This window comes from Saimiri boliviensis, chromosome X (assembly GCF_048565385.1).
Source record: "Saimiri boliviensis isolate mSaiBol1 chromosome X, mSaiBol1.pri, whole genome shotgun sequence".
NCBI classification, from domain to species: Eukaryota; Metazoa; Chordata; class Mammalia; order Primates; family Cebidae; genus Saimiri; species Saimiri boliviensis.
This window is the reverse complement of record NC_133470.1, coordinates 73,241,583-73,267,066: the sequence shown is the minus strand read 5'-3', so window position 1 is coordinate 73,267,066 and position 25,484 is coordinate 73,241,583. Positions and strand designations below refer to the sequence as shown.

Here is a 25,484-nt window from a genome sequence, read left to right as displayed (position 1 = left end):
AATAAAATTAAAGCAGAAATCAAGAAATTCTATGCAACTAATAAGACCAAAGATACTACATATGAGAATCTTTGGGACACACCTAAGTCAATGTTATTATTAAAGTTTATATTATTACATACCTATATCAGATAGTTCAAAAGATCTCAAATTAACAAACTAATCTCCCAATTAGAGAAACTAAAGAAGCATGAGCAAACCAACCCCAAGTATATCAGAAAGCAAAATATAATCAAAGTCTGAGCTGAACTGAATGAAATTGAGACATATTTTGTGGCCTATCACATGGGCTAGTACGGTTTCGCTCTGTGTCTCCATCCAAATCTCATCTTGAATTGTATTCCCATAATTCCCATGTGTTGTGGGAGGGACACGGTGGGAGATAATGGAATCATGGGAATGGTTTCTTCCATACTGTTCTCATGGTAGTGAATAAGTATCATGAGATCTGATGATTTTATAAGGAGAAACATACTTACTTGGTTCTCATTCTCTCCCTTGCCTCTACCATGTAAGAAGCGACTTTTGCCTTCCACCATGATTGTGAGGCCTCCCTAAACGTGTGAAAGTGTAAGTCCATTAATTCTCCTTCTTTGGTAAATTGCCCAGTCTTGGGTATGTCTTTATCACCAGCATGAAAATGGACTAATGCATGGTCTATCTTAGAGAATCTGCCTTGTGCTGATGAGAAGAATGTAAACTCTACATTTATTGGGTAAAATATTCTGTAAATACTTTTAGGTCCATTTGTTCTATAGTTCAGTTTAAGTCTAGTGTTTCTTTGTTCACTTTCTGTGTTGATGCTCTGTCTAGTGCTGTCAGTGAAGTGTTGAAGACTCTCACTATGATTGTGTTACTATCTCTTTTCCTTTGTCTACTAGTAATTGTTTTATGAATCTGGGAGCTTCAGAGTTAGATGGAGGTATATTTAAGAATGTAATATCTTCTTGTTGGATGTATCCTTTTATCATTATATTAATATAATGACCTTCTTTTTCTCTTTTTCACTGCTTTTGCTTTACAGTCTGTTTTATCTGATACAAGAATTGCTACTCCTGCTTATGTTGTTTTTATTATTTGGAAAAACTATTACGTGTTAGATTAATTAAGAATTTTTATAAATTGGCCAGGCATGGTGGTTCATGCCTATAACCCCAGCACTTTGGGAGGCCAATACAGCCAAGTGTCTTGAGCCCAGGAGTTCAAGACCAGCCTAGGCAACATAGAAATATCCTGTTTCTACTGAAAAATACAAAGATCAGCTAGGCATGGTGGCACACGCCTGTAGTCCTAAATACTGGAGGGTGGAGGGGCTTGGTGAAAGGATCACCTGAACCTGGGAGGTTAAGGTTGCAGTGAGCCATGATCACACCACTACATTCCAGCCTGGGTGACAGAGTGAAATCTTGTAAAAATACAAACTAACTGACAGACAAAAAAATAAGAAATTTAAAAAATTAATTTATCTTAATTTATTCCTCCTCTAGTGTTCTTCATTTCATTACATATATCAAACTTTCCAACATATATCATTTTCTTTTTTTCTGAAGACATTTCAATGTTTCTTGCAATACAGGTCTACTGGTATGGTAACAAATTACCTCAATTTTTGTTTGTCTAAGAAAGTTTTTATTTCTCATTCACTTTTTAAGGGAAAATTTCCCAGAGACAGAATTCTATGTTTGTGAGGTTTTTAATTTTTTTTTTACTTTTAATTATTATGGGCACATAGTAGGGGTATACATTTATGGTGTTTTCTTTTTCAGTACTCTAAATATTTCATTCTACTTTCTTCCTGTTTGCCTGGTTTATAAAAAGAAGTCCAGTGCAATTATTATCTTTGTTTATGTGTGGAAATAAAAATGTCTTCTGTCTTTTTTCAAGATTTTCTTTTTGTCATTAGTTTTCTGCCATTGGAATATAATATGGATATTTGCAGAGTTTGGTATTTATCCTCCTTAGTGTTTGCTGAATGATATATGGTTTGGTGTTTCTCATTAATTTTGGAAAACTCTCAGTCATTGTTATTTCAAATATGTCTTGTGTTCTTTTATTTTTCTCTTCCCATTGTCACACAGTTCTTAGATATTCCATTCTGTTACGTTATTTCACTCATCATTTCCCTTTTTTCAGCTTGGGAAGTATATGTTGAAATATCAAGCTAACTGATTCTTTCCTTGGCTGTGTCTATTCTATAGATGATTTCATGTAAGATATTCTTCATTTTGTTAGAGTTCTTTTTTTTCTATTCCTAGCATTTTTTTATTTTTTTTCTTAGGTTTTCTTAGGTTTTCTACCTCTCTGATTAAATATCTCATATGTTCTGTATGATGTGCAATTTTTCCATTCTCTTACTATGTTAATTAGTTCTCAGTCTGATAATTCTAAAATATCAGCTATGACTGAATTTGGTTCTGTTTCTTGCTCTGTCTCTTCAGATTGTGTTTCTGGACTTTGTTTATGTTTGCTTTTTTTCTTTTTAAGCCAGAAATGATGTATTAGGTAAAGGAGACTGAAGTAGATAGGCCTTTATTGATATATTTTATGATGATCTGGCTGTGAGTTACGCTATCATAACTGCTTGCACTACCTGTGGCATTAGTGTCTAAATTTTCCTCTAGTCTTATTTCTGCCCTCCTTATTTTTGCTTCTCCCTAGAGAACCTGTCATAAATAGGGCCTGAAAATTGCATTTCTTTAAGTTGTAATCCTCCTTCGTTATACAGGAGTACTACTGTTTTTGATAGTTAAATGTGAGGAAAGAAACTTTCTATCTCTTGTAATAAGGTCTTAGTCCCTTAATGAGCCTGTACCCTTGAGCTGTGACTTTCACAGGTGGTTTTTAGCTCCAATAAGTCTTTAGGTGAGACAGGAAGCTAAGGCTGCTGGAATTGTTCTGTTCCTTTCTCCTCACATAAAAGTTAGAGGGGGTTGGATGTTAGTATATCCCTTTCCCCACATCAGTTAGGCTTTAGCAAAACCAAATAGTTTAAGCTCTAGTAAAATAGTTTTCTTTGAGGATGGGCCTTTTTTAAGGAGAACAGAATACTGTGAACATATTTCAAAGTTGTTACTTTATTTTTACCCTTGCTAGAAACATGAGGGGAATTTTCTCAGATATTCACCCTGTGAATCTGGTAGGGCTCCTAGAAATAAAACTCATGAAAATGTATGGGCCCCATAAGACAGGGCCCACATGAGTTTTTGTCTTTTGAGCTAGGTCTAGTGAGTCCCCTGCAATTACTCAATTACCCTTTAAATGCTTCGACCAGTGTCTAGCTGTGGCTTCTTCTCCTTATGAGCTATGATTCTCTATCTCTGTCTTTCTCTCTAGTTTCCAGCATGGTGGGGCTCTGTGACCTCAAACCCTGATGGCATTAATAAGAGTTAGTGATTTTCAGATTGTTTATCTTTATTCTAGTTGCAAGGATGGGAGTAATGACTTCCAAGTCATTTATATGTCAGACTAAAGTCTTCAAAATTACCCTCTTTATAACCTGAATCTACCTTAATCAGTGGTTTTTTTCTAAATTTTATAACATAATATTTATAACTTTTCTGATATTCACTTTATTTGCTTTTGCTTAATGTTTCATTTTGTATGAGACATTTTATGCTTGAGATTATAACCACTTTAAAGTAACACACCGTGACTTATTTTTGTATGCTTAATAACTGATCAATTCCACTAAGATTTGGAACATGATATTAAAATGTCTCAGAATTCCTCTGTTGCCTTAATCCTAACATATAATGGGAGAATAAAAGTCTCAGGGAAGAGAGTAATAAAACCCTCTCCTGGATTATCCATTTATAAGAAAAATAAAATATATACAAAAGTAATATACGCAAGACTTCGTTTGCTACAGAAAGACTTGTGAGTCTTTGAAGTCTTTAAAACATCATCTAAACCTGAAATTTGTATGCACTAGCTATAGTGTGATTGCTAAGTAATAATACTACTTGTGATATATACAGTACTTACTATATGCAATTTACTGTTAACATCTTTTACTTTGTTATTCTGAGATCCTACAGTGACCTTAAGTGGGTGTATTTGTATTCATAATCTATAGTTGTAGATACTGAGACTAGGAAAGGTTAGGTGACTTCTCCAATGTCTAACAATGATGTAGAATTCAAAACATGTGGCCAGGCATGGTGGCTCATACCTGTAATCTCAGCACTTTGGGAAGGCAGGCGGATCACCTGAGGTCAGGAGTTCAAGCTCAACCTGGCCAACATGGTGAAATTCCATCTCTACTAAAAATACAAAAAAAAAAAAAAAAATTAGCTGGACGTGGTGGCAACTGCCTGTAATCCTAGCTACTTCTGAGGCTGAGGCAGGAGAATTGCTTGAACCCAGGAGGCAGAGGTTGCCATGAGCCAAGACCATGCCATTGCACTTCAGCCTGGACAACAAGAGCAAAACTCAGTCTCAAAAAAAAAAAAAAAGAAAAGAAAAGAAAAAAGAATTCAAAACAAGTGGAATGCAAACACAAGTTTGTGCGACTTTTGCCAATATTTTTAACTGCTATGCTACATAGCCTCCCATGTACCTCTACTCTATGTACCTCTACCTTCCACGTACCACCAATGTACCTTTACATGTACTTAAGATTTAACCATTTAATATCAGAAGGGGAGGTAAAGAGGGAAAGTGAGTCCCTCTGTACCTCCCCTTCTGATATTAAATTGTTAAACCTTATTGAAGATGGACTAAGCCCTGCCGGCCGAAGCTTCCTAGTAGGTCTTGAATAGTATTTTATTCAACACACCCAGTTGTGGGAGGACAGTATACATACTATTGGTTAGCAGGTGGTTCTGCTGCAGTGGATTGAGGGCTGGAGCACCCCCAACACCTGTCTGGGCAGCTAGGGCTGGATGAGCAAGTCCATGTTGGGGTCCAGGTGCAGCAAATGGAGACTGCATCTTATCCTTATCCCAGGAGGATTCACTTCCACCTGAAAAATATTCATATAAACAGATTTCAACTTGACAACGTTCCATGAGAAGGGTTTTTTAAATTCCCTTTCAGGGCTGTAATCATGAATACTACCTCTTAGAAAATTATTATTGAACACAGTTAACTCATTTTTATGACAGTTTCAAAAACTTTCAATAGTCTAGAGATGTAAGCTGCCTCTCGGAAGGCTAAATCATTCTTAATAATAGTATAGGCACTCTTTACTTGTTGGTAGTCTCAACAAATCCGGAATCATAATGAATAGCTTTTAGAAGCACTTACGTGTTGAGGGCCATTAACTGACCATCACTGCCTTGTATTCTAAACCTTCAATATACATATACTATATTTAAAGAATAGTACTGATCACTGAAAAAGAACACACTCATTTGTAAAAGCATGATAACATGCAAAAATATATGGTAAGAACAGAATGGTCGTTTATTTTCTTCTCAGATCACTCAGAGAAACAAATCTATTCGTACACAGTAAGGTTTTGTGTAAAATAAGCTGGAAAAAAATAGAAAACCATGGCTTCCAACTTGAAATTATACTTACCTTCATCCTTCATGCTAGAGAGTGGGATAAAGTGTGTATAAATGCAGAATACTATATTATTATGATCTACAGTGGCATAGCTATTTCATCTGGTGTCTAGCGTACTGTGGGGAATAGAAGTTTTGCTTAAAACCATATGGAAAAACAAACACAGAATAATTTCCAAGACATTCTTCCAGGAGGATACTTTAAATAGGGGAGTAAAGGGTGGGATTCCAATCACTGCAGAAGTAGATAGTCTGGCTTTAGAAAATGAAACGGTTGTGTATGCAGCTCCATCTATTTGCTTGATGTGCTTCAGTCATTCAGGGGTCAGTGATTCTGCCTCCATTCCCATGCTGGGACTGCGACATTAGCATCTCTACCCGGCTGACACCGTCCCACTTACTGCCTAAAACTCTGAACCTGTTTTGTGTGGGGTTTAGGGTTGAGACTCTTGGGCACTCTGTAAAAATAGGTATATTTACTGTTTTTTTTAAAGGTAGAAAAATCAACATATTCATATTCACAACATTTAATATTGTGATTATTTTCAATATTCACAATACTATTTGTGAATTTTTTTTTTTTTTTTTTTTTTTTTTTAGATAGAGTCTTGCTCTGTTGCCCAGGCTGGAGTACAGTGGCGTGATCTCGTCCCACCCACAGCAATCTCTGCCTCCCTGATTCAAGCAATTCTCCTGCCTCGGCCCCCCATATAGCTGAGACTATAGGTACACTTCAACATGGCTGGCTAATTTTTTGTATTTTTAGCAGAGACAGGGTTTCACCATGTTAGCAAACATGTTTATACTTTTATTTCAAAAACCACATTTGCAAAAGCAGTTTTGAGAGTTGTAAACTTTTCAGGGAAATGTCTTCAGGCCCAATTGGTATTCCTTTTCAAGATTTAAAATCTATTCAAGCAAATTGCCTGCCAGAATCTCTGGAAGGATCGTTTAACCCTCCTACCCACACATCAGCTCTTACCCCAGTCCCGAAGAGGAAGACTCTTACTCCAGTCCTCCCTTTCAGTACTCTTTCAAGCTCTTTTGTGGCCAAAGTGAATCTCTAATCCAAAAGTGAGAGTCTTGACTAGGCTCCAACTAGATGAGGTAAGGAAACACCAGATTCTAGTGCAGTATATGTAAAGACTGAAAGATATCTGGCCCTGCCTATATGAACAAACATTTTATAATCAAATGAGGGAAGAAATAAGCAGTTACTAGTTGGGGTCCTACTATAAGCCATTCAGATAAGATGCATGAAAGCTTAGTAGGTAGGAAATATGGTTGAATTTGATAGACTGGTTTAATGGACCAGAAATCATTCCCTTGGTCATGCTGAGGTCTGCTATGTTCATTGAGAACATGCAGTACTTCTATGATTACCTCTTGTTCTCTCTTTTCATCCAGATGTTGATTGTTGTAAAGCATTTGCTTAAGAGCAGGGAGGTAATTTATGGTTTGGTGCATTGACATATTTTAGTGTTAACGAATTTGAAATTTCAATTAAAATCAATAAGTCATTGTTATGTTGTAATGAAGAGAGATGGTGGGGGGAAGGGAATATCTTAATAAACTATGAAAGTAACCACTGCAAAACTGAGAATTCGTTATACTAACATTAGGCCAATAAACACGATTAATATGTTAAAAATGCAAAAATTTAAAAGATCAATTGCTGAGAAAAAAATGGAAGCACTCCATCATTTTAGCAGTATGTTCAAGATATGAATTCCCTCACCATAACAGAACTGTAATCTATAAAATGAGCAAAATATTGACAAAGGAAGTTACATTTAGAAGACATTAAATTACACCGTATGATAATAATATAGTATTGCACTATCACAGCAGCAACAGCAACACAGCAATATTAGAGCTGAGATTATATCAATATTTATTTTATAAATTGAAAACTGTTTAGTCTACATTCAATATTAAATGATACATTAGGTATTTTTCTCATGGTTTGTGTATCACATTATCCAAATAAACTTGAATAGAAATGTTTTTAAAATCTCCGCAGAGGATTTCAATGTGGTTTTGTGTATGCGCTAATGAAAGCTTTGGATACACTTTTTCCAACAGCTCCCACCTTTGTTAACTACTGTGTTAATAATAGAAAAGGCAGCTTCCGTCTCTTCCCACCTCCACCATATGTGGACGTAATTATTATCCTGTACTGTAAAGGAAACTGTATATGAATTGAGTGGCTGAGGAGTGTGGAACATTCTTGATATTTGGATTAGGAGGTATTAATGCTCTGAACACATTTTTGTCTTTTGACCTAAATCTCTTATCGTTTTTAAATGTAAAAGTTAATCATTATTCAATATGGAATGTTCAGTGGCCCTGATATTTGCATTTTCTTATGACCCTTTGTCAAGATACAAATTGCCATTGCCCTCAAAGCTAATACCCATTGCCCTCAAAACTAACCAACTATTTTGACTAATCTAAGCTACAGTAGGCATTTTATTAAGCACTATGTTGAAAGCTTGGGTATCCACCTTCCTTGTCCTCTCTATCTGTCTGTCTACCTATAAATGCAGTAGTTAGCTTAGGCTGAGATAACAAATACCACAGACAGAATAGCTTAAACAACCAAAATTTAGTTTCTCACAGTTCTGGGGGTCAGAAGTTCAAGATCATGGTTTTGGCAGATTTAGTTTCTCCTGAGGCCTCTCTCTATGGTTTGCAGATGACTGTGTTTTCTCTGTGTCCTCACAAGCTCTTTCCTCTGTGCAAGTTCATCCTTGGTATCTCTTTTCTGCCCAATTTTCCTCTTCTTATAAGCAGATTAGATTAGAATCCACTCTAGGCCTTATTTACTAAATTTTTATTTTTTTTCATTCTGCGGGTACAGAATAGGTATATATATTTGTGGAGTGCCTGATATGTTTTAATACAGGCATGTAATGTGAAATTACATCATGGAAAATGAGGTATTCATCCCCTCAAGCATTTATCCTTTGAGTTGCAAACAATCCAGTTATATTAACATACACATGTTCTCACTCATAGGTGGGTGTTGAACAATGAGAACACTTGGGCACAGAGAGGGGAGCATCACACACTGGGGTCTGTCGGGAGGAAACAGGGGAGGGACAGCGGGGGGTGGGGAGTTGGGGAGAGATAGCACGGGGAGAAATGCCAGATATAGGTGATGGCAAGGAAGGCAGCAAATCACACTGCCATATGTGTACCTATGCAACAATCTTGCATGTTCTTCACATGTACTCCAAAACCTAAAATGCAATTAAAAAATAAATAAAAAGAAATAAAGTGAAAAAATAATAAAATAAAATAAAATATACTTAATCACTTCCTTGAAGGCCTTATCTCCAAATACAGTCACATTTCAAAGTAACTCAGGGTTAGGGCTTCAATATCTAAATTTTAGGGGTACCTAATTCAGCCCCTAACACTAAAGTATGTGCATTTGTCAGAACCAGACCATACTAGCTTTGTGAGGGAATTCCTCCAGTAAAGAGGAGAGAAACTGGACAGCATTTTCAACTGGGCATAATTCTGAGGCTGGCAGGATAAGCAGTGGGTTTGGGAAAATAAAGTAATCTCTTAAGTCTTCATGAAATTTTGTATTAAGTGTAAACATAACCCAACAGAGTCCTAAGTTTGTAAAGATAATGTAGAAAGCACCAAATCCTCATGAACTGAATAATTTATTTGAGCTTTTCTATATCAACTACTTATCACTATTTTAGCACAATATTTAGTAAAACTAAATAGATGGCAATAAGCAGTGTAAACACAATAAACAGTATTACAAGCAACTATTGCTACATTAATACTAATTTAAACCCAACTTTACCAATAAGCTAGAGAGAACTACATTTTTATAAACCCTTACTTAGTAGAAATACATATTCTGTTAGAATCAGTGTAAGAACAATAAAGTGATTTGCCATGGGGAAACATTAATTTAACAAAGCGTCTGACAAACTTCTATTGCTTTAATCAGAATCTCTTTAGTTTGCAATTTAGACCTTTAAAAAAAACCTATTGTAATATTTTAGGGTTCCCAGAAGATTGTTTTTGTTGCTTTTTCTTTGAAAGATAAGTGGGTAGATGATAGATACCTATGAATCATGGGGACCTTACAATAGAAACATGGAATTTAAGGCATAGAAAGGACCTTTTTATCCATTTAGTTAAAAATAATTTGAAAAAAGAGCAGGAGCATAATATGAGTGGGACTCAAAGCAGTGTTTTAATGTTTTAATTTGCTAAAATTCTGTCTAACTAGCACTCTTGCAATTCCCATTCTAATAACAGAATGCTTACTATGGTCAGGTTTGTGGAAAGCAATAGAAAAGATAATTATGATGTGTTCCAACCAAATTAGCATAAGCCTACAACCCAAAACACCAAAACACCAAAATGTTTCAAGTGGATATAAAGGAATCCCAGCAGTAAGGCACTAAATAAAAATTTCAAGCAATCATTCTTAACCTTAGCACCATGTTGTTAAAAATGAGTGAAGGAAGCTAATAAAACATTCACTGAAGAGTATCAAGACAACTTAGTAACCAGTCTTGATCCTCTTTATAAATTCATATGCTGTAATTTCTGTAGGTTTGAGTTTCTAAGACTATTGGATTGTATGAGTCATATGCAACAGTTTCTAATTGAAAAATGATCTCTGTCTTCTAAATTCAATTGAGTCTATCTTTTAAACTTTTAGAGGAATACTATAGCAGGAGTTGCTACTATAGATTGCAAAGTACAAATTTAAAAGCCACCTCTTAGGAAAAAATGCATAAGGTAAATTATATATAAGGCCATATTAAATTCAAAACTATGGCCTTGAATGCAAAAAATAGAAGTGTTTATAACAAGCTGTGCTTACATTGAAATTTCATAGCTACAACAAATAATATAAGTTAGATTATTTGAAAATATGGGTCTAAATTGATCATGTTTCCGGTAATTTTATGTACACAAGGCAAAGAAAAAGCAGTCAAATGGGAAGTGGTCTATGCAGCATATGGCCTAAATCGAGCTTGTTCTCTTGGTCATAGAATATTTGTTTAGCTAGAGTCTCAGATGAATGCACACTGTTTGATGAATCTACACAGCATGTGGCATTTTGTAGTAGAAAAATATTTTAAATCATAATTAAACTGTTAAAGACTTCATTTTTTTCTAAATAATAATATGGTGTGTGTAAGTGTGTGTAGAGAGGAGGTGTACACACACATATAGACACAAATTCAGGGTTTAGTATATTGTAAAGTGCTAATACACAAATGCAAAAGTAGGTGTGTACATATAGAGGTGCTATACTCTAAACTTTATCATATTATACTTTTATTTGCTCTTCCTGTATGCATTCACAAAATAGAATATTCAGCAGTTTTCCAGATCGGTTCACATCAGCAGTTCAATCATGTACTGTCTCTGAAATTTGAATGGATATGGATAGAAAATAGATAACAATTATTCATTTTAAAATATTGAGAAGGTCTCAACTAGTTTATTTCCTCTTTTCCTTAAAAGGTTACCTAGGAACAGTTGCACCGTAGGGTGATGATCTAGGAATATCAAGTTTCATCAGAGGTATAATAGCAGCTAACTGATGAGCCTCTAGGGCTGCACTTGCCAATACAATAGCCACTAGTCACTTGTGGCTATTTAAATAGAAATTTTAATTAATTTAAATAAAGTAAAACAAAATAAAATAAAATAAAAGCTCCTCAAGTTGCACTAATCACATTGAAAGTGCTCAAAGCCACATGCAGCTAGGGACTATCATATTGGGAAGTACACACATTGATCATTTACTTCCTTGAAGAAAGTTATACTAGAGAGTACTATCCTAGAGTATAAGCAGTTTGTGTAAAGCAAACTACGGCATCTTTAATTAAACATGTCTGAAACTAAATTGACCATTAGTCAATGAAAGAGATCTTGCTCCTTTATTTCCTGTATCTATTAGAGGCATAATGCAATTGTTTCTATGAGAAATGTTTGAGTTCCTAATGTGTGCTATTTGCAGGTACTGAGAATACAGAAACAAAAGGCAAAGCACTTGCCCTCAAAGAACTCTCAATCTAATAAGTATCATTGCCATCTCTTAACCCCTCACTCCCTGCTTAACTGGCCAAATGATTTGGAATTGACTTTACATTGGCGTCCCTTCCATTCCCACTGACACTGCCTTTGTTTGGACCTTCATTACTCTCTCACATTACTATCATCTCAAGAGACTCTTAACTGACCTCGCTACTACTTGCTCCTCGTCTCCTCCAATTGGCCCTTGACATAATGACCTAAACGAACATGAAAAACAAAAATAAAGAAGATGGAGTATCAGAAATGACAATTTAAAAAGATATAAATAAAACTGAGCAGAGCAGTAATCAGGAAGAAAGAAAAGAATACCTTGGTTGTATGACCAGAATGTTTACATACAAACCCTCAAAAGGTTCCAAGAAATGTGCCAAGGCTCTCTGAGAAAGTATGGTGGATGGACCAACATGTACTATAACTGTTATTTAAGCATTATCCGTACAGACAAAACCACCAATCAAACAAACAAAAAAAAGTCAAACAAACGACTCTATACTTTCATCATCACCATCATCCAAAAAGATCAGGAGTCAAGTTCAAAAGGTTGAAAATTCATAGTGAATAAATTTGTTTCTGGATTTAATGGGAATTGATGCTTCAAAGTATACTCAATAATTTTAAAAAATAAGTACTCACCAGAGGCTTACTCAACTAAATTGCATCTGATTCAGACATATTTCTAAAACTAAGGCTAATATGTTTCACAAAGTAAATGTAAAATTCAAAGTCCCAATTATATTTGTTTCTAAATTAAAATGCTGCAAGATATAAGTATTCCCTGAATGCCACTTTAAAGCACAGTGGCTAAAACATGAACATCATATTATTGAGTTTCAAAAATTAGTTGTAGAAGGAATTGTATCACAGGTAATGAAGGCACAGTGCTCTTCTATATGACCTGCTGAGTGTGATGATATGGTTGGAGAAACTATTGCAAACTATTGGTTTGCATAACTTAAAATACACTCTGGCTAAAAGGTATTTTATTGTAGACATGAAGAAAATGTGGTTTTGCTAGATACTATTTTGCAATTCCAAATGATAATCTTATATTATTCACTCTCCTATGAACCCCCCAAATTTTTAAATCATCATACTTATCTTGGTATTATGCTATGTTGTCTGGAGCAGAAGTTTTTTTTCTTTTTTTTGAAAAAATACCCTTCAATGGCCGGGCGCTGGTGGCTCACACCTATAATCCCAGCACTTTTGGAGGCTGAGGGTAGCAGATCACAAAGTCAAGAGATACAGACCACCCTGGCCAACAAGGTGAAACCCCCATCTCTACTAAACATACAAAAATCAGCTGGGAGTGGTGGCGCGTGCCTGTAGTCCCAGCTACTTGGGAGGCTGAGGTAGGAGAATTGCCTGGACACAGAAGGTGGAGGTTGCAGTGAGCTGAGATCACGCCACTGCACTCCAGCCTGGTGACAGAGCAAGACTTCATCTCAAAAATAAATGAATAAAGATAAAATAAAATAAAATATATTCTTCAATTCTGTATATGCTGTCTGATGTGGCAAGTATAGAAAACTTTTGTTTATGTGTGATGAAACACCTTTTGGAAATTTGGATTCATTTCTGGCTAGTTTTGAAGTCCTTCTTTCATCCTTAATAGCATGTGGTCTGTCTAAATGACAAACATATTATCATGTCACTTCACAGTAAATAATCATATAATACCACAAATATAGATTGGATATTTGTCCCCAGCCAAATCTCATGTTGAATTTTAATTTCGAATGCTGGAGGTGGAGCCTGGTGGAAGGCATTAGGATCATGGGGACAGATCCCTTATGGCTTGGTGCTGTCTTCATGACAGTGAGTGAGTTCTTGCAAGATGTAGTCATTTAAAAGTGTGTGGTATCTCCCCTTCACTCTCTCCATTGCTACTGCTTTCGCCATGTGATATGACTAGTCCCCCTTCACCTTCCGCCATGAATAAAAGCACCCTGAGGCTTCACCAGAAGCCAAACAGAACCACTACCTATCTTTTCCCTCTTTCATCATATTTCTGAAATATTGAACAGTTACTGAGAATACATGCAAATTATTTTAAGGAGCTAGTTCCTTATGAATGTCACATTGATAAGCTGTGACATATGCTCTTGTAAAATATACCTTAATTTGAAGGTCCTTAAAATGAGGTTATGCATACCCTAGAAAACGTAAAAGCTGACCTACAAAAATAGAGCAAAATGTTTCAGTTTTAATATTTATTTTGTCTGTTAACTAAAATGTAATTACAACATTATGTGTCACTAATATTTAAGATATGGATCATCACTTATGCCTTCACCACTCAAGTATTAGAGGAACCTGGAAAAAAAAAAAGCATAGGAGTTTTCAACAGGGCAAGTGGTTGGCCATTGGCAGCCCTAGACTTTCATTTACTTTGACCTCATTGAGTTCTACATATACTCTCAGCTGAATGGGTTCAATAAACTAGCCTTTACAAAGTGAACAACACAATACAACCTCAGATTGAAGACCATAATGCAAGCATAAGAGAAGAGACATAAAACAGCAGGGCTGATACTTCTCCTAACCATTGTAGGAACTCTGTCACCTTCATTAAGAGGTAAAATATTGTAAAGGTCATCAGATTTGATGTATTAATCACATTGTTTTCTCTGATACTGAGAATATATGTTTTAAATATTTTATGTCATTAATTAATAAAATGTATTAGTTAAAATCTTGTATAATTTTGTTATTGATTTCTATTTTATGTACATATGTTAGTACATGTATACAGCTCAAAATTTACTTTATGTATACCAAAAGAGCATACTCATTATTTACCTGATGGAGTGTATGAACACAAGGTTTCAATAACTGCCTTAAAGTTAAAAAAATTAAAGGACACAAATTTACATTTTTTCATAATTAGAACTTTTTAAAAAATACGTTCATATATTTCTACGACAATCATTTTTTATAGATCTAAGAAGATGAAAAATTAGTGTTGTAAAAGTGTAATATTACAGATGTGTATTTACCTACTCATAACATAATTTAAGCATATTTACCTACTTGTAACATAATTTAAGTATGTATACCTACTCATAACATAATTTAAATATATCTACATAATTTAAGTATATTTTTCTACCCATAACATAATTTAAGTATATATACCTACCCAAAACATAATTTTTTTTTCTATTACACTGTTAATTTATCCAAAGAAGCCATGCTTTGGAAGCTAGTGAATTAAACCAAAAAGCAGAGGGCAAGACTGGCCACATAGAAGGCAGTAGAATAATTCATCTCTTTTTCTTTTCCCTGCACATAGACTAATATCATTTCTGTAGGTATAAATATCTTCCGGTCAGTGCAATTCTTACAGCTATCAAAAAATTATTTAGGGAAACCATAATGCAGTCTCTAGACAACAGAATTCATTCTGACCAATAAATCGAGATGAAAGCATTATGATCTTTTGCAGCCCATGGTGAGAGTTAATTATTACTCACACAGCAAGTTTTCTTGTTGAGATTTCAGCTTGTCTGTTTGCTTTGTAGTGGTGAGGTTAAAGTGATCCTACTTGACTGGTAGTTGTCAACTGGTAAAATTCTGTGAAAGTTGCAGATAGAGACCGACCCAAAATAGAGAGGGAAGAACTATATCCTTCAACAAATCATAATAACATAGTGAAAGGAGCATCAGACAGACGTGAGGTTGAATTATGGCTACTCTATTACTATCTATGGGCCTTGGAGAGGAGATTAAGGTTCTTTGAGTCTGAGTTTCTTAATATCTAATATGGAAATTATAATCTACCTGCTCTAGAGTTGCTTTAAGGATTAAATGAGATAGAATATGTAAAACGGCACAACATCTGGACATATCAAACACTAAATAAGTGTAAGCTATTATCATTTAAGTTATTTTAGAATATAAAAAACAAAGTAGGGTGTTAACTTTATTAACTTGTCTATAGGGTGACTACCTTTTTAACTATACCACCAACAAAAGATTGTGAAGACCGCTAGTGAACTCAAGAACTGAATAATTTGCAAAGGTAAAACTCTATTATTTCTGTGGTTAACCACGTTTATTTTCATGGCCATGTACATTTAAACTTACTGATCTTAAAGCAAACTGTATGATGGGAAACAGTAAAACACTGAAAATGGAGAACTCCAGATATGGCTCTGCTATGCTATTTCTAACAATGTATCAAGTGATTCAGCAGATGTAATTACTGCCAAGTCTTGACAAAGACTTGGAAAGTACCCACTTATTCAGCAATTTCCAATCTGTTCATTAGTCAATCTTACTTTAAAAATGTGACTGTCACAATGTAGATGAAGGAATCTATTGATAATTATACAATAAAATCCCTTTGATGTAAATGTATACAAAATGTATTTAAAAGGTATCATATTAGCTAAATCAAACTTTGTCTCAAAAGCAGTTACAAGAAACAGATACCAAAAATACTGGGCATCTCAGAAGCTTTGTCATCACATATACATGCACATATATTTCTAAAAAGACAAGGTGCATTAAAGTGGGACAGTGAGACTAAACAACTATATGTAGCCTGTTTTCCTCTTGAGAAAGTACAAACAGATGGTTCTTTGTTTTTTCTCTCTGTACAGAAAAGACTGGGTTTGGCTGGCAAACATTGATTATTAATCTTAGAACTTCTTAAAAGAAGAGCCGTAAGAAAGAACAAAATATTTAATATGAAGAAAGATGAGAAAGTTGGTAGAAATAATGGAGATTAAGTTTTGCCAATAATTTTCATATCACTCTAAAGTTAATACAAGATAAAGTAAAAGAGTAAAGAGGCAAACATATAACTTGAACATGGAAGACACAAAGAAGAAATAATTTCAGCAAGAAAATTATTTTATCGAAATAAAGACAAAACCTGCAGACCCAAATTCACAGAAAGCTATAAAACTGGGGAAAATATGACAAATTGAAATATATGGCAGAGCATGAAATAACAATACAAAGTGAAACATCTGTTAAGCTGAGGCATTAGCTGAATACAACAAAAGTTGTTCTACATGGAAAAATGAAAGGATAAGGGAATACCGTTTTTTTAATGAAAAAGAAAAAACAGAAGAAGAAAATGGAGTAGAAGTAAAATAAATCAATAGATAGAATCAATATATAGCAAGTATAGGTTTGACAAGGAGCATTCACTGGCTCTGGGATCTTAGTGCCTATGAATGTATGAAATGGATCTTTCAGCACTTGCGTTACACTGGGGCTTATGAATTACTGCTGATGATATCAAAGAGATTGATAAATGGATTTCATCACTACATTGAGTAATTAAAACTACAATGATCAGTTACAGGGTACTACTTGCAAAACAATTATAACATATAATTCCAGTCCCTTTGAAAATCACATTCACTGAATACTTACTATGTGCCTGAAAACCATTCAAAGCACACTATGCACTTGATATGTGCTAGAAACTATTCCCTAATGCTCAGAACACCATTCGATAGGTACTATTATCAGCCACGTTTTATAGAGAAAACTGAAACTCAAAAGATTGATTTTCCCATGCTTGTACCACAAGTAAAGAATTGAACCAGGAAAGGTTCCAGAACACACACACTAAATCACTATCCTCAATTGCTACTGATACCAGGCATGTAAGTCCTTTTAACCCAGGCTTTGATGGTGAATATGCACAGTTTAGAATCTGAGGAACAAAATGAGGCTCTTCGGTAAAAAGAACTAAGAAAAAAAAAGAGAAATGTCCAAAGGAAATGAGTCGTTATGAATTCAATAATTAAAATACATTTACAGGTTGAAAATGCCATTAGCTTCTTTTAAAGAAAATAATGGTGAGTATAGTTAAAATAGGCACAAAAATTTCAAGTGATCAAGGAGAAGTACTGACTTGCTTTCCAAAGGGTCATTCAACACACTATAGGCAACAGGGCAATAAAAAATAGTGTCTGGTAATTGGTTTTTATTCCAGATTGTTCCTTTGAACACATTTTTCAAAGTATCAAACATTGCATTAAAGCATGCAAGTTAATACAGTGATAGTTTAGCTGCATTATTTACTACATGCACACAATAGATGTTTACAAAATATAATTATATATTCTGTTTTAATGGTTGGACAATAATAATATTTAAGAACTTTTAGTTTCTCAAGAGCAGTTACAGTAGTTGGAAAAGTTTTCAAGCATGTAGTTACGTTTCAATATTCAATTTCAATATTCAATAAGATTTGGAAGACAGAGGCGAGAGACTGATCTTAATAACAGTGCAATTTAAGATGTCTGGATTTAAGTAAAAAAAAGAATATTTTGCCATTATTAAATTACTCGAATTGGACTCTTCACACTATGTAGAGTATGCTCAGAAGAGAAGGAGTAGCATATAAACAAATGAGTCTATATTGCCTACATATAAAAATCTTGTGAATCACTAATAGACTACATATTCTTTCACATACAAGCCCTAATTCAGTTGCATAATATAATTTAGTATGAGATTTTCTATTGGCCACAGCCTACCAAATATCAATGAATAACAACCATGAAGCTCAGACCCTTTCCTGTAAGGATGAAAGGTTAAATATGTACCAGCAAGCACACCACACAGGCTCAGCTGATTAGGGCTGGCAGTGCAGTAAAATTAGCAGAAATTTAAAGCAAAATAAAGTGTGATGCTTTTGGCCAGTTTACAGACTTGTTTCCAAGGCCAACAACGTGGCATGATAAATGTATTTGGGAACACACACACACACACACACACACACACACACACACACACACACAGACACAAAACTATGCATGTGTTGACAATATGCATTGTCAACAGTAGTAATATGTATGTTTTAGAATATGTAGAACAGAAAAGACCACAGATTCAAGCTCTAAGTAAGAAGAAATAGTTCTTCATAGATGTGTGTGGGGACAATTGATACTTACGCATTCACACAAATTTCCTAAGCTCTACCGTCCTAACAATGCACAATATACAGAGTAGCCTAAGAAATTGGGTTTCACATTAAAAGGCCTTAAAAGCAAATTTGGAAAACAGGCTAGAAATCGTTACTTTCCAAACTTGATGAATGACTCAATTCACACAGGCCTATCTCATGCACTCTAGATAGTTCAGACGTATTTTATAAAGTAAGTATAAAAAATTTAAACTATTTTAAAAATGGAGTCCGGGTACAGTGGCTCATGCCTGTAATCCCAGCACTTTGGGAGGCCTAGGTGGGCAAATCAGAAGGTCAGAAGTTCAAGACCAGCCTGGCCAATATGGTGAAACCCCCGTCTCTACTAAAAATACAAAAAATTAGTTGAGCATTGTGATGCGTGCCTGTAACCCCATCTACTCATGAGGCTGAGTTAGGAGATTGCTTGAACCCGGGAGGCAGAGGTTGCAGTGAGCCGAGATCGTGCCACTGTACTCCAACCTGGGCTACCTAACGAGACTCTATTTAAAAAAAAAAAAAGAAAGAAAGAAAGAAAGAAAAAGAAAAGAAAGAAAAATGGAGGTGGGAAAGAACATTTGTCGGATGGAACTTGGGTAGGACTGTGAAGAACAGTGAGGATGGTAGAAGATACAGTTGTCTAGGTGTAGCCTAAGAAGGGGAGGAGAAAGGACATGGAGATCTGGAACCTAAGATACCAAGGGAACAGGCACCCCATAATTTTGTCTACTTTTCAACTTCTCTATTTCTAAGAAGTCTAATTTGTGGTCGTGAAATTGAATTCAACAAAAGTATGTAAATGACACAGATGACAGGGATACCGCTACTTAAAGCAATGCTACGTATTCCAGAAAAAGTCAAAGTTAAATCTGGCAGCTCTTTTAAAAAGATTTATGATTTGATGATAAAATACTTGAGGGTGGCCTATTTTAGTATTTTATGTTTCCCTTTAATGATTGCTCTTATTTATTTTTCTCATTCCATCTATGTGATAACATCTATAGTTCATATGCTTCTGAATGTCAAATTCATAAAAACATATGTGATTATTTCTGCAAAGTACCAAATCTGTCATTGAATGAAAATAAATTATATTTCTATTACAATATTGATAATTTTGTAAATGACACAAAAACATGAATTCTTAGTGTCTTATTTTTACCAAAGAAAAAACATAATTGTTTTTGTTTTCAAACATTCTTTTCTCACCAAAAGAAGACATGTTTTCTTCTGACTGTTCAGTTTGTTATTCAATTTTGAAATACTTCCAATCTGGCAATGGACACATCAGATATTGCACAGTCTGTTATTCGATTGGAAAGAAAAATAAATGATATTGTGTCTTTGAATACAGAACATGTGTACCTTGCTTGAAATGGAAATAGGCCACTGATTATCATAAAATATCATGGCCTGAAAAAATTTCATGGTTACAGTGCTCAGTGGGAAAATACTTTCTAAAAATGTACTATTTTAAGTTGATATGAACACCTGTGCCTTTGTATTTTTCTTTAAAATACACGTTACATTTTTACCATATACCACCTTGATTATCTTTAAAAAAAATATTAACAGCTTGCATCCTCATACCAATGCCCAGTTACAAATTCCAAATGTTTTGTCACATTTCTTGTGAGCAATGCCATCTGCCAGAGGTGGCATTCACGGCTGTTTACCCTGACTCCCTCCAAGAATTCATCTGCCACTATCTAATGCTGCCTGAATAAAGGGGATTAAGACTCTGATGCAACAGAGACTATTGATAATTTGGTATAATTGGGAAGAAATGAAGATAAATGAGGTTGAGGACGGAGAGGCAATTAGTTGAGCTGCCTGTACAGCTGTGTTCTCGGCCTAGCTCCCCTGGCCTTTTCTTCAGTGAGGTATGTGCAAATTAACCGTAATGACAAACACATACTTCCCAAAGCTCTTGTACTTTGCAAAACTTGAGAATTCACTTTTCACTTCTCAAAACTCAGTTAGTTGTTTGGTAAAGTTGTTTCTCACAGTCTCTTAAGGTCCTAATTACTGAGGGCTACTATTCCTGCTCTACTTCAGGACTAATACCCACCTCCAAATACCCAAATTCCTTGCTTTCAGTTGCTGTCAGGCAAGTGTTTACAACTTGAATACAGTGAGAATCTGAAGCTCAATTTACCTTAATTATGGTCCAGTGTTGAGGGCAAATTGGCAGTTCTTTCATTTTTACATGTTTAGAAGCCCGGAAAACACTTCAGAGTCAGTGAAAAGCAGCTTGTCTTTTAATTTTAGGAGAATAGTGTGCAAACTGCATTCTTTTTGATAGTTTGTGACGAAAAGGCAGGACCAGCTTTACAATCATGCTCTAAGGCATCTTTAGAGATTGGCAAAACCTGTGTTTTCTAAGATAAAATGGGCATATTAATATTAAGCTTGTTATTTTCATTATTGGGCTTCCTAAATGAACATGGCAACTCTGTCCAAAGTTAACCACAAACATGTTTAGGCAGTGACTAACTTAAAATGTGAGATCTTGCTTCACTTGACTAGCGTAAAAACTAATAACAATAATAAAAATGTGAGATCTTTATTTCAAACCACAGAAATGACTATGTATGCCATTTAGTTGAGAACACTATCAGAGAAATTAAATATTTTGAGGTACAGTATCTCCATTGATATCTTTTTCTCTATTTTGCCATGTGAAAATTATTATCTCACATGTAAATAAATATGTCTGTGTGCCTTTGAATTACTTCTTGTGAGAAAACAGTAAAACTAAATTAATAAATTTAGAGTACTAATACAGTGTAGGGTGATGGATGCCTTTGCTCACTCTTTCAAAAGGAATGCAGCAAGATAAATGCTTTTGCAATTTGCAATTTGTTTCGCTCACAAAACAAAGCAACAACCTAAAAGTATTTATTTCAAAACAAACAGCATGCTAAATTACAAATGTCGATGAATTCAGGTATATACATGCAACATGAGGACTCTTTATGATTTCATTCTTATTTCTTGAAAAAACAAACTAAATTGTTTTTTATCTGAGCTGTGCAATATGGTAGCCACTGCACACATATGGCTATTTAAATTTAAATTAATTAAACAAAATGAAAAATTCAGTTCCTCAATCACACCAACCATATTTCACGTGCTATATTGCCACATGGCCAGTGGCTACTATGATGGACAACATGGAAGCACATTTCCCTAATCAGAAAGTTCTAATGCTCAGTGCTAGTCTATATTTCAGGTTTACTGCCACCCCATTCATACAAACTAGTGAGGTTGACCTGTAGGCAGACTAGGGATCTAAGAACAGATAAATCAAAGACAAAGTTTTCAGTTTACAAAGGGATTCAGAATTCGTTCACTTTTCTCAGGTGGAAGGCTAGAAGCTTCCATTTCAAAAGGTTTACTTGATAAACATTAGAAAAACACTATGGATGTGTTTACAAAGCTCCAATGTCTTCTTAAGATTTTAAGCAACTTTAGCAAAGGTTATTCTTCAGCTAAATCTCTGCTATTTTGTTCACAATTTTCTTTACATAGCCAAGGTATGTAGTGTGACAATGGCAAGCCATCAGAAATAAGTCTTAGGTTATTACTTAAGGCGATGACCATAAAAATCAAAGAAACAACATGCTACAATTTCTGTGGAATATTTTGGAAATTAACACTAGGTTCAGCTAGTCTGAAAACATTACATACACATATGTATGGGTACACACATGTGCAGCAACACAATTCTAAGTAAAATCAGAGCAGATTCATATTTTTATCAGAAATTATTTTTCACTGAAATAGTTTTAAAAAGATTTTATTGCAGGTTTTACATTTTACTATTTTTCAATGGTACTTAGGCTCTTGGTTTATAATATAATTCAGAGACTGATAAATGCAATGCACTCAAGTTTGATAAACAGTTTATCCGTAAATATGTTCTCTTACAAATTTTATACTTTTAAGTAAAAAAGACTCTGGAGAGTCATAGCACTGACTTTTAATATTAAGCATTTTAATATCAGTTTTTTTGAGATGACAATTCACTCTGTCACCCAGGCTAGAGTGCAGTGGCACAATCACCCCTCACTGCAGCCTTGACCACCCTGGACTCAGATGATCCTCCTACCTAAGCCTCCGAGTAGCTGGGACTATAGGCATGTGCCACCATGGCTAGCAAACATTTTTCTTTCCAGAGATGATGTCTTGCCTTGTTACCCAGGCTGGTCTTGAACTCCTGGCCTCAAGTGACCCACCTGCCTCAACTTTATAAAGTCCTAGGATTACAGATGTGAGCCACCACACCTAGCCTTAATATCAATTTTTATGCTGCAATTATAACTAAATGGATTGACTCATAGAATCCTAGTAATTTTCCAACTTTTCAATTGATGATTACCTTCCCACTAAAAGGCTACACATCCTCAGTTTGCCTCCTATAGGTAACAGTTTCCTTTCTTGTACAATTATTAAGTTGAGCCAGCTGATCTCAAAGCTGCCTTCAATCACTGGCATTCCATGATTCTATAGGTTGTTTTATAAATAAATATTTACTTAAATATAAGCAGCATAAAAAACATGGTAAAATGTTAAATGCAAAATTCTGGAGAGTGCTTATCTTCAGTTGGGAGACACAGGGATGGGAAAAGGGATGTGCATATATGTAAATGCAAGCTTTTGACAATCTTTTAGTTCCTGAGTTGTGTAGTGAGTTCACTAATAATTTATATATGTTCCATATTGGTTTTTTTCAATTCCAATATTTTTAGAAGATAGCATAAGGAAATTACTGAATGGCTACTCCATTTGGTTCTAAGAATCAAGTTATCTGACGTCAGGCTGTGCTACGTAAAGGCACGAGGCAAGACTTCTTTAAAGCAAATACAAGTAGGTAGAATAGGCGTAGATGATGAGCCCAGATTTCCCAAAGATTATTAAACTAGCTTGAAATACTTGCCATTTTCTTTTAAAGCAGAAATCCTGTATTTTCATCAGTTCTTGGATATGACAAAGAAAAATGCAGAAGGGTAACAGACTTGTCATTTGTGCATTAAGACATTCCAGAGCCAGAAAAGATAAACAGTAGATACTCAAGGTATTTCTTTTCACATTGACATTACTTATTTTAAATAAGTTCAACATCTTAACGATTGGGTCCTGAGCTAAAATTTCCATTGTACATGATTCTATTCTGTTCTTTCGTCATTCAGCTGTAAAGTATCAAAACCAACTGTATGTACACACTCATAAAAATCAAAGATAGAATAAGCTTGACAATGGAGGCTTTACAGTTTTCTTTGGTGGTAGAACATTTGAACATTTGCAGCTTGAGCTCTAATCACTGCTTACTTCCTGAGCCCAGTGGATAGTAAATTCCAATGAACTGTGACTTCTAAAATTGTCAAACTGAGAGGCTGTAACTAGATGGGGGCAAATTATTTCTCTTTTGAGACTCTATTAAAGGGTTATTTCAGACAAGAGTACGAAACAATGTTCTCTGAGTACACATGCAAAAATGTACTAATAATAAATTTTGAAACTAACAAAAGAGAATAGAGAAAATCAAAGAGAAGAGCTGAGGGTTATAACAAATTTTTCAGGTTCTGGGAATTATGTAGGGAACAGAATTATTTAAAGATTCTGTCATGTATTAGTCCATTCATGCATTGCTATAAAGAACTCCTTGAGACTAGATAATTCACAGAGAAAGAGGTTTAATTAGCTCACACTTTTACAGGCTGTACCAGAAGCCTAGCTGGGGAGGCCTAAGGAAACTTACAATCATGGTGGAAGCATGTAGGGGAAGCAGGGATGTCCTACATGGCTGGAGAAGGAGGAAGAGGAAGGAGGAGGTGCTACACACTTTTCAAACACCAGATCTCTTGAGAACTCACTCACATCATAAGAACAGCAGGGAGGAAATCCGCCCATGATGCAATCACTTCTGAACAGACCCCACCTTCAACACTGGGAATGACAATTCAACATGAGATTTGGGTAGGGACACAAATGGTATCATTCTATCCCAGTCTTTCTCAAATCTCATGTTCTTGCACTGCAAAATACAATCACCCCTTCTTAACTGTCCTCTAAATCTCAACTCATTTCAGCATTAACTCAAAATTCCACAGTCCAAAGTCTCATCTGAGATAAGGTAAGTCCCCACTGCCCATCAAGCTGTAAAATCAAAAGCAAGTTAGTTACTCCCAAGATACAATGTGGCGTAAGGCACTGGGTAAACACACCTGTTGCAAAAGGAAGAAGTAAGCCTGCAGCATGGGCTGCAGGTCCCATGCAAGTCTGAAACCCAGCAGGGAAGTCATTAAATCTTAAAGCTCCAAAATACTCTTCTTTGACTCCATGCCTCACATTCAGACTACACTGATGCAAGGGGGCGAGTGCCCAAGACCTGGGGCAGCTCTGCTTCTGTGACTATGCAGGGTACAGACCCCTTGGTTTCTTGCACAGGCTGGCATTAAATGCCTGTGACTTTTTCAGGTGTGCAATGCAAGCTGTCAGTGGTTCTACTATTCTGAGGACTGAGTAGGGCGGCCCTCTTCTTTAAGCTCCACTAAGCAGTGCCCCAGTGGAACCTCTGTGTGGAGGCTTCAACCCCACATTTCCCCTTCATGTTGCCCCAGTAGAGGTACCATGATGGCTCTGCCCTTGTAGCAGGCTTCTGTCTGCACATCTGGGTGTTTCCATACACCGTCTGAAATCTGAGTGGAGTCCTCAAGCCTTAACTCTTGCCCTTTGCAGATCTGTAGGCTTAACACAATGTGGAAGCTGCCAAGGCCAACAGCTTGCACCCCCTGCACCAGCGGCCTGAGACATATCTGGGGCCCTTTTAGCCATGGCTGGAGCGAGAGCAGCTGGGACTCAGGGATCAGTGTCTGAGGTTGAGCAGGGCATTAGGGTCCTGGGTCTAACCTGCAATACCATTCTTCCCTCCTCAGCCCACA

General features: G+C 35.5%; 1 protein-coding gene across 1 annotated transcript in view; it reads right to left on the bottom strand.

The window, feature by feature from the left end:
• DACH2 (dachshund family transcription factor 2) overlaps nucleotides 1-25,484 on the bottom strand; it is a 263,525-nt gene that overhangs the window by 112,320 nt on the left and 125,721 nt on the right. Inside the window, exon 3 of the mRNA XM_074391534.1 lies at nucleotides 4,805-4,963. Within this exon, the coding sequence (XP_074247635.1) occupies nucleotides 4,805-4,963 (159 nt within the window). The remainder of the gene's footprint in view (nucleotides 1-4,804; nucleotides 4,964-25,484) is intronic.